The sequence below is a fragment of the Myiozetetes cayanensis genome, unplaced genomic scaffold, assembly GCF_022539395.1.
Source record: "Myiozetetes cayanensis isolate MyiCay16 unplaced genomic scaffold, myiCay2020 scf9, whole genome shotgun sequence".
In the NCBI taxonomy this organism is placed as follows: domain Eukaryota; kingdom Metazoa; phylum Chordata; class Aves; order Passeriformes; family Tyrannidae; genus Myiozetetes; species Myiozetetes cayanensis.
The window spans coordinates 35,129,560-35,147,059 of record NW_026088185.1 but is presented as its reverse complement, the minus strand read 5'-3'; the positions used below and the strand labels follow the sequence as shown (position 1 = coordinate 35,147,059).

The 17,500-nt window shown below is 40.1% G+C and overlaps 1 protein-coding gene across 22 annotated transcripts in view; it reads left to right on the top strand.

The window, feature by feature from the left end:
• GTDC1 (glycosyltransferase like domain containing 1) overlaps window positions 1-17,500 on the top strand; it is a 208,266-nt gene that overhangs the window by 145,918 nt on the left and 44,848 nt on the right. For all 22 annotated transcript variants that reach the window (XR_007632105.1, XR_007632106.1, XM_050340496.1 and 19 more), the window contains one exon: window positions 15,835-15,944. Coding sequence is in view for 20 of the 22 variants with exons in the window: in XM_050340496.1 (XP_050196453.1) it covers window positions 15,835-15,944 (110 nt within the window). In the remaining 2 variants the exon portion in view is untranslated. The remainder of the gene's footprint in view (window positions 1-15,834; window positions 15,945-17,500) is intronic.

Below are 17,500 nucleotides of genomic sequence, written 5' to 3'. Positions count from 1 at the left end.
AGCAGACTAATTTTAGCCAAGTGCTGTAATGTGCAAGGGGGGTTTTTGTGTGTAAAACATTGGCAGTGGGATCCTGCTTGTCTTCCAGCACGAAGTGCTCGCAGATATTGTCCTATACAATAATACTTAATGACCATTGTCTACCCTGATGATTTACATGTGGTTTTCGTTGGGGGAGGGGGGAAGTAGAAAAGGAAGAATTTTTTTTTTATTATTTTTTAATGTTCTTGTGTTCGCCTTCACCTAACAAAAACCCCCTTTGGCTAAACCATAAAACAGAATCTCTGTGAAGTCGTGCTGTTGTTGCAGAAAACCTCTCTAAACGAAGTGGTGCTGACCTCACCGTGTTGGTGCGTCGCAGGGACCGCCAGCACCCTAAATTACAGCGTTAGCCCCAACACCTCTGCTAAGTCAACCCAGCGTAGGCCCTGCCCCCTTGGAACAGCATCAAAATCAGAAGTGCCGTTCTCTAGCAGACACATTCTTGCTCTCAGAGAGGTGTTAAAATATCTTTGCATGAGAAGAGGCCCTGCCCCTTCTCTCCATCCCCCTGACTCTGAGGCTGACAGGGATTTTAGTGTGCAGGTTCTGCTGACAGCTGATAAACAACTGACAGTATTTTAGCCGAGTCACGAGGTTCTCCACAGAGTAATTTGTTTTCTCCTTTCTCACCAAGTCTTTTATGTTTTCCTATAAACATCTACAGCAGGGCACTGCTAACAGAAATGACTTATGGCCAAGGATACGGATAAAAGGTGGTGATGGGTTTCTGAGCTGTGTTCTTGCAATGGCTGTGCCAAGGAATTACTCTTCCCTTTGTGCCAATGGGCTTTGTTGGAAACAGAGGGCGAAATTCTGGTGATCAATGGACAAACTTCCCACATTTGATCAGAACTTTGTGGTGTCCCACAGGTTTCCATTGTGAGGTGATAAAGTGCCTATTTAGAATCATGGAATCCTTTAGGTTGGAAAAGACCTTTAAGACCATTGAGTCCAACCATAAATCGTCATGTACAACCATATTGGACATGGTGGGCTGAGTCCAGAGCAGGCCACAAATATGATTAGAGGGATTGAATATGTCTCCTGTGAGGAAGACCTGAGAGAATTGGGATTATTCAGCGTGGAGAGGAGAAGGCTTCACGAAGACCTTAGAGCCTCGTCCAAGTACCCAAAGGGGCTACAAGAGAACTGGAGAGGGACTCTGGACAAGGGCATGGAGTGACAGGACGTGGTGGAATGGCTTCATACTGAGAGAGCTGAGGGTTAGGTTGGATATGAGGAAGAAGTTTTTCCTTGTGAGGGTGGTGAGACCCTGGCACAGGTTGCCCAGAGCAGCTGTGACTGCCCCATCCCTGGAAGTGTCCAAGGCCAGGTTGGATGGGACTTGGAGCAATCTGATCAAGTGGAAGGTATCCATGCCCATGGCAGGGGGTGGAACTGGATGGCCTTCAAGGTCCCTTTCAACCCAAACCATTCCAGGATTCTATGATACTTGAAGGATGAGTATATTATGAAGAGGACAGTGCCTGGTGTGGCATGATCCTCCTCTGCCCCTCAAAAACTAGCCCACCAGCATTTATACATCCATTATTCCCTCTTACTGTCCCCAGTGAGGCCACAGACATTTGCCAAACCTATTTTTTGCTGTAATTGAGGTACACCAGCATGTTCCTCAGCTCCCTTTGCATGAGAGCGTGACAGTGGATGTGTGAAGCTGCAAACCTGTTGCACCCCTGGCCACAGACATGTCATCCAGGTGGCGTGTGTGTAATTTTATTGTAAGATTGGTGGCTCTTTACTTTGCTCTTTCATGGAGAAGACCTGCAGTGCTGCTTTGAACTCAAAGTCATTCACCCAAACCTTATGTTTTTTTCTTTCTCCCTGTGTGCTCTGTATCATCTCAGCAGTTAAATGCTTGATAAGTTGTCACAAATCAATTCTTCTTCCTCTAATTGCACGGGTGTGATAAAAAAAAAAAAAATCACCCGGGGAATCTACAAGAATTTACACACACATACAAACAAATAGCTGCTGTCAATTCACGTGGAAGATCTGATAAGGCTGTTATCTGGTGTCGTAGCTACCAGTGTGTGACAAGAGTGTGGGGAAGGACAGGGGGCAGGAGATACGGGAGCAGGAGGAACAGCGGTGGAAGTCACGATGAGTAAGTTCAGAGGAGAAAAACGCAAATCTAGATGGCAACAATTATCTGAAGATGTCTGGTGTAAGGGAAACCGGCGTGTGCAGAGATAGTGCTGTGCCTAGTTGTCTGGTTTTAATGTAGGCTATCACAAAGAAATGAGTGCATGGAGGAAAGGTGGTGTTGTCGTCACCATGTGCTGTACCAACATGTGGCTGCCCACTGTGAGGACCTGGTCCTCTTCACTCTGGAGAGAGTCCTTGGAAAGGAATTTTTAATAGTATTTTATATTAATTTTATATATATAAAATATATTTTTAAATTATACATAATATATAACATATTATGTAATATATTATATTAGACATATATATAAAACACAAGTATTAAATAGTAACTTGTTCCTCTTTATGTTGGCAGCACAACACAGAATTTGTGTAGTTACTGTTTGAATTCACAGTTCAAAACTGTTACATATAGAGGCACTTGAGAATATACAGTACTCATATTTTCCTCATGCTGTCGAATATTTTGGACCGAAGCTTATCCCATCAAGTGGCAGGTGTGGCAGGACAACAGAATGGGAAAGAATAGGAAGTCCACCTAGAAATCACTTTTGAGAACCCAGAAGTGCCATTAGGCTCAACAGGCATCCTCTGCTTTGTGAACAGCCTGCAGAGAACAAGTAGATGTGGTGAATAGATAAGACAGACTGAAAAAATAGTCTTAAAATGCAAGAGTTTATACAGCTTTAACTAGAAGGTACCAGATAGGATAAAAAGCCCAAAGGATGTAAATTAACAATTTCAAAATGAGAACTTTTTAGCAGTGCCTAAGAAAATGCTCCTAAAGGAAACAGTGGTCACCGGGGCTGAGATACAGATGACATGTGGTGAATGAACCTGTTTCATGAGTGTGTACGTGGATACATCTGTGTAGAAGCTGACACCCATCCTTCTTGAACACCTGAAAATGGTCTAACTTCACCTTCATGCAAGCTGGGGTTAAGTCTGAGGGCAGATACCACAGAATTGTTTAGGTTGGAAAAGACCTCTCGAGGATCATCGAATGCAACCGCTAACCCAGCACTGCCAAGTTCACCACTAACTCATGTCCCCAAGTGCCACATCCACACAGCTTTTAAATCCCCCCAGGGATGGTGACTCAACCAAATAACAAATAAGAAAGTTAATGCAATAATCTGAGAAGTTCAGCTTTAGCTGGAAGGCCAATTTGGAAGTGTCTGTTTTTTGGTTGTTCATTCAGTGAAGTCTAACCTTGAAATGTCTTCCTGCAGCAGAGGGATTTGGGACATTGAACCTTTCCAGTGGAAGATGTGCTGTTCCTTGATCACTGTTTTTAAGAGCTTGTGGAAATGTTCAGCATGTAGTGAAGGTGTGAAAGTCCTGCTGTAGTGAACACCTCAGCATCAATTCTTTCTTACAGCACATTTCCTCAAAGGGCTATAGGCAATTGATAGTCCAGAGGAAGAAACATCTCAAATGTTGATAATGGCAAAAAAAGACTATTTGTATTGCCTTTGCATTCTTCAGCTGAAAAGCCAGATAGAATTTTGAGTATTTTGTTGTGTTTATGTTACAGGCAGAGCCTGAAGTAACTGTTCCAAGAGCGATAATTGGCCTTGTGAGCCTCTCTTCTGTTTCCTTCGTACCTGCTCTCTGATTGAGATGTGGGTAGCTAGAGATTCAGGAGAACCATCCTGTAGCTACAAACTTAAATTAAAACCTATCAGTTTTGAAAATTTTAAGACAAACACTTCATCCTGTGGTAGAATGGTGGGAATTAAGTGAGGGCTGTGACATTCACCTGTGAGGGGCTGAGAGACCTGAGCCAAACAGAGAGTACCAAGATTTTCCCTCACAAACCTAAAATATTTGTACTACCTGCACTTGTGTACACTTTGCCTTTCTATAAAACCTTGAATCTGTTAGTATTTCCATGTGAGTAGTTGGGATCTGACTTTAGAAGTAGAGAAACTGGGGCCAAAACATGAGTTGCTACAAGAGGAAATGGCCTCAAGTTGTGCCAGAGGAGGTTGAGATTGGATATTAGGGAAAATCTCTTCATGGAAAGGCCTGTCAAGCTCTGTCACAGGCTGCCCAGGGCAATGGTGGAGTCACCATTCCTGGAGGGATTTACAAGATGTGTAGATGTGGCACTTTGGGGACATGGGTTAGTGGTGGCCTTGGCAGCGCTTGGGTAATGTTTGGACTTGATGATGGTGGAGGGCTTTTCTGACCTGAATTATTCTGTGATTCTCTGATCTTTTAGCTTTCCAGAAGATTGCGTGTTTGCCAGTCATATCAAAAGATCCACAGAGGGCAGTGAAGGTATTTGGGTTTGAGTGTTGTTTTTTCCTCCTCTGGTTTCAATTGCCTGGGCTCCTGATTAATAGTCGAAGGAGTTCGCTCCGTCGGCATCGGCGGCGCGCGAGAGGAACTATCTCAGAAATACAAAGAGCTGAAATATTTTGTGATCTCTTCCCACTCAGATGTATCCTTCAAATCGCATTCCCTCAGTCGAGGGAAATAATTTCAGTTACCCTGGTCACAGCAGAAAGCAGTCCTCTTTTTGAATGCCTTTTTTCATTAATGTAGATATGTTTCTGAGATGAGAGGCGATGTTTCTTCTAATTACGGTTACATGTAGCTAATTTCCTTTTTTTAAAAGCTCAGTGTGAAAGGCAGTTTCCTTTAAAAAAGGGGGGGGGGAAGAAAAAAGTGATACAGCTGATGTTCCTGTTGCCTTAGCAACAGATTTATTTATTAGGGTCTGAAATGACATGAGTTAATATACCACATACCTGCTGATCGGCAAACTCTCCTATTTCAGCTCCAGTTGACAATTAAGTCCTGGACAGCTACAGCCAGGGGTTAATGTTACTCATTAGGAGAACTAGGTCATTACTGGGATATCAAGGCACTTAAGGCAGCATGGATAAAATACAAAATTCAACATCTCAAGGAGTGAGGGGTTTTATGTTAATTAACCTTATTTTCCTTTCATTAAAAAAAATCTTTCATATATGCATATGACAGTGGATCAATTAATTGGGAAAGAAAAAAAAAAGAAAAAAAAAGGAAGTAAGCTGTAGTTTACTTTCCTCTCCTAGTTGTCTTCATTTCCTTTGGAAGGGTTTCATTATTTTATGGAAAATTCTTATGTCTATATGATGAGTAAAAAGGGTATTAAAATTAAGAAGGGAATCATCATGGAAATCAGCTTTACCACAAGGGAATGAGCAAATAAAAGCCTTGGAAATGAAAATAAATAAGCTTTGCTAATACCTCACCTAAGGAGCAGAATATAAGCCCATCAGAGCTTGGAGATATTTAGAGGTACTTCTTTGCTTCTTTATTAAGCAGTTACATAGTTATTTGACCTTCAGAAACTGAAACTTTAGAGAACTAATTCAAGTTGTTGGTAAATATTCTATTTACAGGAAGCTGATCAGTGGTGTAGCCGACAGTAACTCCTGTAGTTAGTAACTGGCTTCTGATTTCCAGGAAAATTAAATATATTCTCTGAAAGTTTTATTAAGATATCTGAGTGGGAGTTTTAACTTGATAAGTCATAAGTGATTTAATAAAGCTCTCCTGAAAGCCTTTATTTACTAACTTTTAGCAGACTTCATTCTGATACTGGAGAACTTAATAGGCTGAAAAAGAATCGCATTAAAATGAAACTTATTTTTTTACTCACTGTTTCCCCAAATACACTTGGTTCTTTCACTTGTACTAGGCACTCTACTTTCTTTTCTATATTTAAGCTCTGTGGCCCAATTCTGCTTCTTATTGTGTTTAGGCCAATTTGGTATAAATCCTTTCTCCATTCCTGTCGAGTCAAGGTTGAAGCAGCGTCTTACCTGGGCTGCACTTAATGAACCATTGTGTCAGGTTGTAAGAGCACTGTTACCTGTAACAAAAGTAAAATTCAAGCCCTGTGAGAGGTTTTTGACTCCGTGGGGTGGTTTTACATATAATAAAAAAGTTAAGTAATATCAAGATTCTGCCTGAAATATCACACACAAAAACCTTCCTTCAGGGCCAGGTTGGGTTGGGTTTGGAGTAACCCCATCTAGCAGGAGGTGTCCCTGCCTGTGACAAGGGAGTTGGAATGAGGTGAGCTTTAAGATCCCTTCCCACCCAAGCCATTCCATGATTCTATGGTGCTGTGATTCCCTCTGTGCTATCTGGACACTCACAAAGTAGCCACTTCATTGCCATCCTCTGGAGCCTGTTACAATGAATGCTTGAGCCATGATTGAGAAACTGTTTTTGAGTTAATATAAGACTACAACTGCATCACCTTGACATTTGAAGATCATTTAAGTTAGGAACAGATATATAACAGCTCCAGTAAGCTTGGCTCTCGCTCTTCCCATGGCAGGGAACTCATTTCATGGTGTCTTTTCTCCTCTTGTACAGCTGTGAAACCCAGGTCTTAGAGCAGAAACACACGTGACCTGGTGGGATTAAGGAGTTCTCTCAAGGCTCTTCCACCTATGGCTATCAAAGCAATCCTTTTCTACTCCAGTCACCTAATCTGGTTTTGGCCTTTCAAACCTCTTCCTTCTGTCTTTGCCAGGCTCAGTTCCCTGGGCATCTCCTCATACATAGTCATGTGCAGCAAATTTGCATCTCATTCTTCTCTAATTCCTCAGCCTTTCTCTGTCTCCATCCTTTCCTCCCTGTCTCTGCAAGGGACCTTCTACAACATCCTGTTCCCTGTTTTCTCCTAAAACCCCCTTGTCCAATCCATGTTGTCCCCTTGGTCTCTTACACTGGTTTTCCATTTTCCCTTATATGAACTGGCCTTGTGTTGTATCTTTTCCCCATCTCCTTTACTTCTTCACTCAGTTGCCTATTTCTTTGCCATGCTATTCTTTCATAGCTGGTCATATTGATCAGATCTCACTTGTCTCCTTTGCCTTTTTTCTGGTTCACATCTAAGAGTTTTAATCAAACTAGAAAAGTTTATTGCTTGTATGTTCATTGTTTATTTCCTTATTTTCAATGCATATGAACCAGTTCTTTAATCTACAAAGTCCAGTTGTTTTATTTTGAGTGCAGCAGATGAGTCATTGAAAGTGAAGACAGGATCTGTGTTCTTAGTTCAGATATTAGATCCTGTCTGGTTTTTGGCAGCCTGACCTGCAGCAGTAGGACTGTCCTACTCAGCTTTAGCCTAAGGTGTGCCCAAGACATGGGCATTGTTCAGTGACCAGGCACAAAAAGACATTTTCCAAAGGCCTGGCTACGCTTTTAGGAAGATTTCCCAACATGTGGAACAAAAAGCATATCTTGGACTGAAAACCAAATACATCCAAATACTCAGTTCTTACTTGAAAACAAAAAGACTTTCAAGTACCTAAAACAGAGACTTACTTAAAATTTAATACATCCAAGATATGCTTTGCAGTTTTACTAAGTAGTGTTGTGCTTTGGTTTGTTTTTTTCTTCTTGTTCTTGGATGTTCTGGAAAACTTTGGGCAGAACTTTTCTAGAAGATTATAGTCCAAGATAAGCCTTAGTTTAGGGAAACATCATAAGCAAGGACAGAAGAGGTTTTGTAATACAAAGTCCCAGGCTAACTTAGCAGATGGTGCCACCAGCCCCCATTGTAATTCACAGCACCCTGGACCAAAGTATGGGAATAGCCTTCAGGAGACAAAAATCAAATATTTCATAAGCAAGTGATCTAACATTCCTCCTTATTTTCACCAGTAATAGGAGGGTTATGTTTCTTCCTTTAAAGCTCTTTTTAATTAGTTTCCTCTTCTTGCAACACTGTTTGACTTTTGTCCCTTTCCTTTCTCTTCTCCGTTCTCTTTTTCTGCCTGTTTTCACCCTTTTCCCCCTCTCCCTTTGTCCTCTAATCACTGATTTTCCTCAGCTGTCTGTGCAAAACCTGACTCAATTCAGTTCTGAAAGCAGTGAGATTTGGAGTTACTTTTTATCTTGTTGCATAATGAGTTTCAAGCCTTGGTCTTGGTGCCAGGAAAGTTCCTGGTTGGGAGCTGTTATAAGGATGAGTTATCTCAGGTACCTGAGCTAATTTCTCTTGGGGTATTAATCTGTAAAGACCAACAGTTAGTGTTTGACCCAGGCAAGTGGTGGAGTATTAAGTAGTTGTATCTTGGTGTTGTGAATCCACCATGGAGCCACTTGTAAGGTGGGATCACCCTTCCCAGGCAAATCTGTAGTAATGTAGTTTTTATGTAGTAATTTATATAAAAATTTATATTTATATGCAACTTCTTCTGTTCTTTAAAGGAAACACTTGAATACATGGTTATCTACTTATTACACTATTAATAACCATTTATTGTTACCATTACATGACTTTTTTATAGTATTTTATAGTTGAATTACAGTTGTATATGTTGTATATGGTTATCAGAGCTGTCAGAGTCACTCAGGTATTTTATCTCATCCCAACAACAGGAAACCTTTCTCCCATGTTATCTTTGGAACACTAAAGGTAGTTATTTTAATTTTTTTAAAATAAACTATTTGGGGTTAGTCCATAGCAGTTACTGGGTTTTGTTGTAAATTCAAATAAAATGTTTTTTTTAATCTGAATCCTCTACTTTGGAACAGCCAGGCTGGCCGAGGTGGAGTAAAAGAAATGAAAGGCATCACTGATTTTTACACCAAGGTAACTGAGACCGAACACCAGTCTTTGTCTTCAAAGGTTAATCTCCCTTTAGGAAATAAGCAGGAGGCTCCATGACTGATGCTGATCCGGAGGTTTCTTTGGTTAGAGAACGTGCAATATTTTATTTTGAGTTTTTCCATCATGAGTTGTGAGGGGAGAAGAAGAATCTAAACAATAAACTCCCAAGGTTCTTTCTTTTTTTTTTTTTCCCCTTTTCCTTTTTTATGAATCTCTTGTAGATAACACGAGATAGGAGAAAATGCTTTTCCAGCGCAAAGCAAAAGGCCACCCATTTTTCTCAGGCCTGCGATTTGAACAAATCAGAGGGTAAAATACACACTCCTCACTGTAAATACGTCATGGGCTCTAATGGAAAATAAAACACTGTCTTTGCCAGTACTGTTTGGCTGCTTTTTGCCTCTCCAGTGCCATTTTTTAATTCCTGGCTTGCAGAGGTGTTCTGCAAGCACAGGCAAGGATTAGGACCTTTTTTGCTTGTAGGACCTCCAGTTGCCAGCTGAAATTTATTCTGTAGGGTCCTTTTTTCTTCACGGCAAAAGCATTTTCTTCTACTTGACTCCATTTTCTGTGAACTGAGGGGGTATTAGATATTGTGGTAACTTTTGATGCTGATGATGCCAGACAATGTTTAGAGGCACAATTACAGCAAAGACATTTTATAGAGCAGATCAGCTGAAAAATAAAACTCACTGGACTTAACTACATATTTACAGTCTACCTCTACCTCATCTTGGAAATGTGAAAAGAGGGGAAAATACTGTGATAAATTGAATAAACGAAAAGCAATTAACTTTTTCTTCATGTTTGCATTTCATAGTTATTTCTTTTTCCCCTGTTTCTTTTCTAATAGCTCTTTCCTGGCAGTAATATTTTCTCTTTTGCAGTTATCATGAGCATTGTTACCAGAAATTTGGTATTAGAATTTTAATTTTTTTTGTCACTTTCTCCCCCCCCCCCCCCAAGTCTTAACATAGAAAACGTATATTAAAGTCATTTGATTTGGGAAAATAATTACTAGAATGTATTTCATTTGATATATTGAACAGGCTTGTAACATGAGTCCTCTTACTTGAAGAAGATTATTATTCTACTAAAGTATTTACTGATTCTGATTCTCACCATGTGAAAACTCCTTTAAGACCATATCTTGCAGATGGGGAAACCTGGGCAGAGCTCTCTCATGGGAAATCAGTGTCAGGAAAAGACCAGAATTCTGCAATTCTCTGTTTTGAAGGCCAGGTTTATTTTTTGTGACTACACTTCTACTTTCTAACATGGTTGGATTACAGTAAACCTATATTCAGATTTTTCTGAGCTCAAGGTTAAATGTGAAATATCAAAGTGTAATACAGCAAGTAGTACCATGCAATGAAAAAAATCCCTGATATTGTTCTTTAGGTTGGGGTTGGCCTGAAGTGGAGCCTTGTTTTTAGTTCTGTAGGGTGTTCAGGCAAAGACTGCACCATTTATTGATGTGCTGCTGTAGACTTCTTGAGAATGCCCTGGAAGATACAGGGAACAGGGGACTGATGTCATATGATCCCTCTTATCAGCCTGTGGCCTTCTCATCACCCTTCCCACGGCCATACCAGATCAGGCCAAACAGGAAAGAACCTCAAGTTCCTGCTGTTATCACCCCAACCAAGAATGTTCCTGGGGTAAAGGCACCGTCCAACTCCTGGCAGAGACTGTCCTTGCCTTTCTTCACGTTCTTTCTTTCACATATGTGAGCTCTGACGAGGGTTTTTGCAGATTTTCTGCCTGTTGCTCCACGATGCTTTTGCTCTCCATCCTCTCTGTGCTGTGATTCCCTGTTCCTGCCACCACGTGCCTTTTCTCTCTTTATTCTCTTCCTCATGGCTCTCCTCTTCTGATTCCTATTTTGTATCTTTACTGGTTTTTTCTGACCTTTTCTCTAGCACTGTCAAATACTTTCTATAGCTTCTCCCTGTCTCCAAGTCTGCTTTTTCTGTATTCTTTCATTTTCCTAATCCTATGCCTTTTCCTTTTTCTCCTCTGTTTGCCCTGTATTTATCCTTTTCCTCCCTGGGTTTGGATATGCCATATTTTTTTTTACTTTTCACTAGGAATATTTGTATTTGTTTATGATTTGGTTTCTCTTCTAGTGGTTCTCCTCCCCTTCACATTGCTATGCACATCTCCTCTGCCCTGTTGCTGCCAAACTCACACCTCACTACTTCACTTTCCCAGAAGTAAAGGACCAGTATCATTCATGCCAATGTCTGTGTCTTTGAAACATCATTTCCTTAATTTTTAATTCTTGGTTCTTTGCTCATGGGCTTCCTTGGCCCCCCCCATCCCTGCCCCTCACACCTTCCCTGTGCTCCCCTGCAGCCGTGCCTTTCCCTGGTTGATGTCCTCTGTCCCCTTCTCTTCTCCTTGGAGGCCTCTTGGCTCTTGTCTTTGATCTCCACAACTCCTGCCCAGCCTCCTCAATAATGAGTGGTACTTCAGTGGCCTATTTTACCAGTTATTTTCTAGCAATCATTGTAGGCAGGCAGAAATCAATCTTTTTTAGCTCTTGCTGCATGTCCTAAAAAATTTTAAAATTAGAAAAATTCAAATGTTACTTCATCTTCTGAAGGTTTTATGCCATCTCCCACCTTTGCCCATCTGACATTCAGGTCATTTTGTGAAATGGGGAGGCAGGAGGAGATGCACTCAGTATGAACTGCTTGGATTTCAGGCCCTGTACAACGTGAAATATTACTGCATGCCCTCACAATTTGGGATTCTCTCCTGCTGAAAAATCTCCCATGCTAAATGTCCTAAGAAGATTAAGATCAACCCTTTTAATATTGCTTTTAGCTGAGCTTATTTGTAACCCTTTCAGAATATGTAGCACCTTAATGGTTGGACTCAATGGTCTTAAAGGTCTTTTCCAACCTAAATGATTCTGTGATTCTTAGAGATGTCACAACAGGGCTGTTGCTTTCACAGGCATTGCATACTATATGTAGTAAATCGTATTTTCTCAAATATTAAGGCTTTCTCCCCTGGTTTTGCACTTTTATGTTACTGATTAAATACATTAACCCCAGGTTTTAATACATTTCTTTAATATACTGCATTTATTTTATCCTTTGAGCAAGTCCTGCCTCCTTTCCACAACTCTTCTACTTCCTAATTGCACTGCTAGATGTGCCTTCTTCCAAATCCTAAATAACTATGATTATCACCATGTAGGATAAGTTTACATATACTTAAAAAATTAAACTAAAATCAGAGACGACCATATGGGTCTCTTAGTGAATTCAGGAGATGAATATGCATTGAATAATGTAAAGGGCCAAATTCTGCTAATTTTTTTATATATTTTTTCAATGTTTTTCTCCATCACTGGGTATCTTACGTCCCCAGGGAAAAACTCCAGTTTAGCTGGTCTCCATGTACTCTCCTTCCTGTCCTAGCAGTGGATGAGGCTCGAGGGCTCAGGCTGAATTCCCAAAATCCCTGAAGACCAGAAGGGTGTTTTGGAGCCTGTTGCCATTGATTGTATAGAGGAGCATCATCGTAGTGCTATGAAACTGCTTTTTAAAATCATTTTAGGCTGAAAAGAGGGATGTCAAGTCATCAATTAATCCTGACAGCATCCTTCTGTGGTGAAGAAATAATATTGTCACGCCCATAATATGAACAGAGGATCGAAGGCAGAGATAATGGAGGCTCAGCACTGGTGCTGCTGCTCCCACCACCTTCCCATTCCCCATTCAAGGGCACTCTTCAAAGTTTTCAGATTACCAAGGAAAGTCACTAAATCAGGCTGAACCCTGAGCCATGTTCCCCTGCCCAGATCACTAAACCTCAACCAGTTCTCAAGAGAGATTTCAGTTCTCTCTTAAAATGGGTGTTTTAGATTCAAAAATAGAAAATCCTGGGTAAAAAAATGTAATGTGCAGTATCTGAACAAGGAGATGGAATGTTTCCAAGGCAGGGCTCTCAAATCTGAGTGTAGGTATGGTGTCTGTGTCTGTTTTGGGGCATTTACAGCTGGAGCTTGGTCATTCTGGTGTTTTCATGTTCTTACAATGAAATTTAGAGCATCTTCATCCCATGCCCAATTCTTATTATTCCTTTACCAGATGCATATCAAATCAAGTGAAAATACAAAAACATTTCAAATACCTCAACTGAACAACAAAGCCAGACCCTGGAGTCACATTAACTTGATTTTTCCCTAAACATAATATCCTTAAAAAAAAAAAAAAAAGTTTGCATTTTAATACCTGGCTTTTATACTGTTTTGCAGTTCTTCTTCGGGAAATGGAGTATATATAATTAATACTGTTTAATAAAGCTCAAAAATGCAACAGATGCAGCCAAAAGTGCACATCATTTTGAGCAGATCTTTACAGAACAGACATTCCATATTGTGTTCATCTTTTTCCACGATCACTGCTATGGCAATCTGGTGTGTTTAGCAGTTGTTGCTGAGTAAGGCAGACTGGATTGTATATGATTTTCTCCATGTCAGCCAAGAAACAGAGCTCTCTTCTTTTTGATGCAGCAAAGAGGTGGTCTTGTACTATTTATTGCTTTCTACCAGGAGCAGGTTACCTGTAGTAACCTGCAAGAATAATAATACACTGCAGTCTGTAGCTGCAAGGACTAGAAGCTTTCTGGAGGTCTTTTTACTGAAAATAAATGAGTTGTGGGGTGGAGAAGTCACAGGAACTAATAAATCACATCAGATGAGCTCTCAAATTGAAAAGCTATAAGAGCCACAAAATATATAATTAAAATCTGTGAGTATCACCTAAAAGTGAAATATTTTAAATGGGGGTATGGAAGGATGTTCACCTACAGCAGAAAACCCATAAGAGAGCCTCCAGTGCAGAGGAAACGTTTCCCCTTTCAGCATTCCTTCTGGGTGCCAAATTTTCCTTCTGTTCTTCCCCACCTATTAAACAAAGCTGCAACTTCCAATTCCTATCAGTTTTCCTAAATATGTGCAGCTTATGTGGCTTCGCCGAGCTGTAAGGCTCCGTGTTCTCCTGCCAGCTCCTTGACAATGTGGCTCCAACAGCATCCTCCACTCTTGGCTGCCTCTGGGACCCCTGGTCTCTTCTGGAAAGCGAGAGGGAAAGCATATCCTTTGCTGGAAGGACTTTTTGTGACTGTGAAGCTGATAGCGGGGCTGTGAAGAGCTTGGAAAGATCTCTGTCGGCATCGTGGCTGCGGAGTCTGCCGGCTCAGGGACGCGTCGGTCCATGGGGACGAGCGGATCCGGGGTGGGCTCGCAGCGTCACATATAAAGCACCCACAGAGCCTGTCTTTGGCAAGCTGAGGCTAAGGGGGAAACTTTGTGATGAATTTCACTTGACTCCCAGCATCGAGGCCATTTTTGTCTTGCAAGCATTTGCAATAGGGATGTTCCTTTCCAGCCAGATCCAGATCCTGTATATGCGATCCCGTGTCCCACGAGCTGGGCGTTTGGAGGGAACTGAACACTGGCAGAATGTTTCTGCACAGAAGTTACCTACCAGAAACAGGTGGCTCTTTTAGGAGAGAGGCTGCAGTAAACCAATAGACAAAGATCTGGGATCTTTGCAACTGGGAGAAACCCACTCTCCAAGCCAGTGCTCGTATCCACTTCAGTTACTGGAACCGCCGTGAAGACTCCTGGTTCACAGATGTGAAACAAATTACGGAGCTTATGCAGTTGCATTCCTCCTTATTACTGGGAACAAAACAAATCTGGGGGATGGAGGACTTCTTAAAGTGATTATTGTCTGGCTTTATTTTAAGAAAATGCTACTAATTCTGAAAGCTCCCCAATTCCTGAAGGTTTCTCAGCCTAGGGAAGTCACATTAATTATAAGATTAATTTATTTTAATTCCCTGAACCAAAAATATTGACTGAATGAGAAATTAACACGTGTAGAGCTGCAGATGTCATTCGGCTTCAGATTTCCTGAATGATATAATTATTAATCTTTCATATAGCAGAGTCACAGACCTACAGATTCATTCTGCAAAATTACTCTGTGAAGAAAGACACTGGGACAGCTGAGCTATAGATTTGCCCTCAATACAGGAAGGAAAAAGGTGGAATTTTCTAAATAATAAATAAAACCAAAATATTTTAAAAGCATATGGTGCACATCTGTCTGAAATACAATAATTTAAAGCAGAGTAATTAAATGCAAGATATAATATTCACCTTAGAGTGAGGAAATTATCTCGTTTCTTTTTTAATATAAAATATGGAATTTGGAAATTTAGATCATTTGTGATACCTTTTGAACCTCTCATTTTGTGCTAGTAAAGGAGATAGATTAGCATATTGGAGAGGTTACTTTATTTTACATAAACCTGAATTGTATTTCATGTAATTAAGTGTCATACCCATACAAACCTTTAATATTATCTTCAGCTGAAATTATAAATAAGTACAAGTTTCTTATGTTCTAACTTCCAGTTAACTTCTTAAAAATCTATAGGTAGAAAATGCTCTGTGGTAGGTAGTTTATTCCTTTCTTTACCTAAAGCACTGAATGGATTGGAAGCTTTTCATGAGTATAGCACGGATTCCTAAAATTCCAGTTTGGGAAATCCTGTGTGTTTAGGGAAAGCTTTTGATTGACCTGTTTCTCCTGAAAAAAAGGGTGAACTGTAATGGAAGTCATATACATATTTTTGACAGACAAAAAAAGTAGTTTTCTTCCTACCCAATTTTTTCAATTTGCCTTCAGTTAAGTAAGATGTTAATCAGTCCTTCTCACTTGGTAATTTGAAGAGTGAAGTGAATCAGTTTAGAGACAGGCAAGAGAGAAGAATCTGATGAAATTGTGATCCTTTGTTGAGGAAAATGTTCAACCATGCAGTGTAAGCAAAGAAAAGAGAGAAATTACGCTGAGGACATTTAGTCCCCAAAAGTACAATTTCAAAGAAATATTGTTCTGATGAAAAAAACCCAAACAATTCCACAAGCAAATGATACTGATATAATTTCTGTTTGTTTTAAGGGAACATGACAAAGACCCTGAAACTTTCTTTAAAGTCCTGATGAAGCTGAAAGAGGAAGATCTGCCTTTCCATGTGTCCATCCTCGGAGAGACTTTCAGTGAAGTTCCAGGTACCTTTCCTTTTTTTCCTTGCTATAAAGTTGACATAAAATAGATACTTCCATAAGTAGCTTTTGTGTATGTATTTTCTTATCTTAGTGGAAAGAACGTGTTTAAAATCTTCCTAGTTGTAAACCTAAATAATATTGATGTGTTGTAAAATTAAAATTATTAAACATGGTAAGCATTTTTTATTTTACTTGTCAGACCAAGACTTTACTTATGACTTTTGGTTCAGTAACACTTCTATATTTATTTACATAGAGAGGTAGGTGTGAGTGATTGGGTGGTTCAGATAGGAAGCAAAATCTTTCAGGTCAAGGTTACTCATCTGAAATCCAGACTGAGATTTTAGCAGGTGAAAACACTTAGTTCCCTTTCAGACGTGAGGTTAAGGACTGCTGTGGAGAGCTTCTGGTTTTTATCTGGCATGAAAGTGGTCATTAATCTTTAATATTTTTATACCACTCTTTTGCACACTCCTTCCGTTTCTTGGCTTCTGAGAACCACCGCTCTGTGAACAGTTTCACCTCTCTGGAAAATAAACAGATTTTATTCAGGCACACACAAGCTTTGTGCCTGAGATATTGTGGAAGTAAAGGGAATAATCAAATCCTGGACTGTCTGCATTTGTAATAAATTAAACCTTTTAAAAATGTACATTAATGACAAGTGAGTGTCAAAATATCCAGTGTTTTAGCTCATACATGTTTTCCAAAGTGTAGACTTGAATCCCTCCACCTCATCAGTCTGTAAAAATAGACTGGGGATTAGTTTATTTGTCAGGTCTGTCATATCTGTTGCCTGCTGGACTGGTGATATTTCAATTGGTTTAGTTTTGATTTCGCCGTTTTTAAGACGCCAAGGAATTGATCTGATCCAAATAACTTTCGGGTCCCCAACTGTGGCACAGCTGGATTGGAAAAAGAGGTAATAATTCGGTAGCAGGAAATTCTTCGTGTTTTCTGTCCACTTCCTTTTTAGACAGTTTTCTGAAAGCCTGTTCTTCCAGGCAAGTCTTATCACAGATCCCAAGGCAACGTTGCTTTCCAGACTGAGCACACCAGATTTCTTAGAAGGAGAAATTTCTAAGGAATATGTGACAGATAGGAATATACGATGGTGCGCTGCGGGAACAGATTCTATTGACACTCATTTTGGATGTTGTTACATATCTCATTTGTGGCTTCAGTACTTATGAATAATGTAGATCATCCTAAATTTATGCCAGTATATCAAATCTATATGCCGCACCTCTTGTCTTGTCAATTCATTCATCCTCGTGTATAAATAGAGTCTATAGAAGGGGCAACGTGGTGAAATGTGTCTCATCACCATGGATCTCATAGGGCCATATTCATACAAATGACATATGCAGGTCATTGCTAACAAGCACCAATAAAACCTGTTGCACATACTTTATTGAAAATCTATTATTTGGGAGGGTTCTGCAAGCTTTTTGTTTTTTTGGTTTTTTTTTGTTTAATGAATTGTTGGCACTGTGTTTCCTCTCCCTCCAATTATGGGACCAGATTCTCTCAGTGTTGGAAATGTCACATTTACAGTC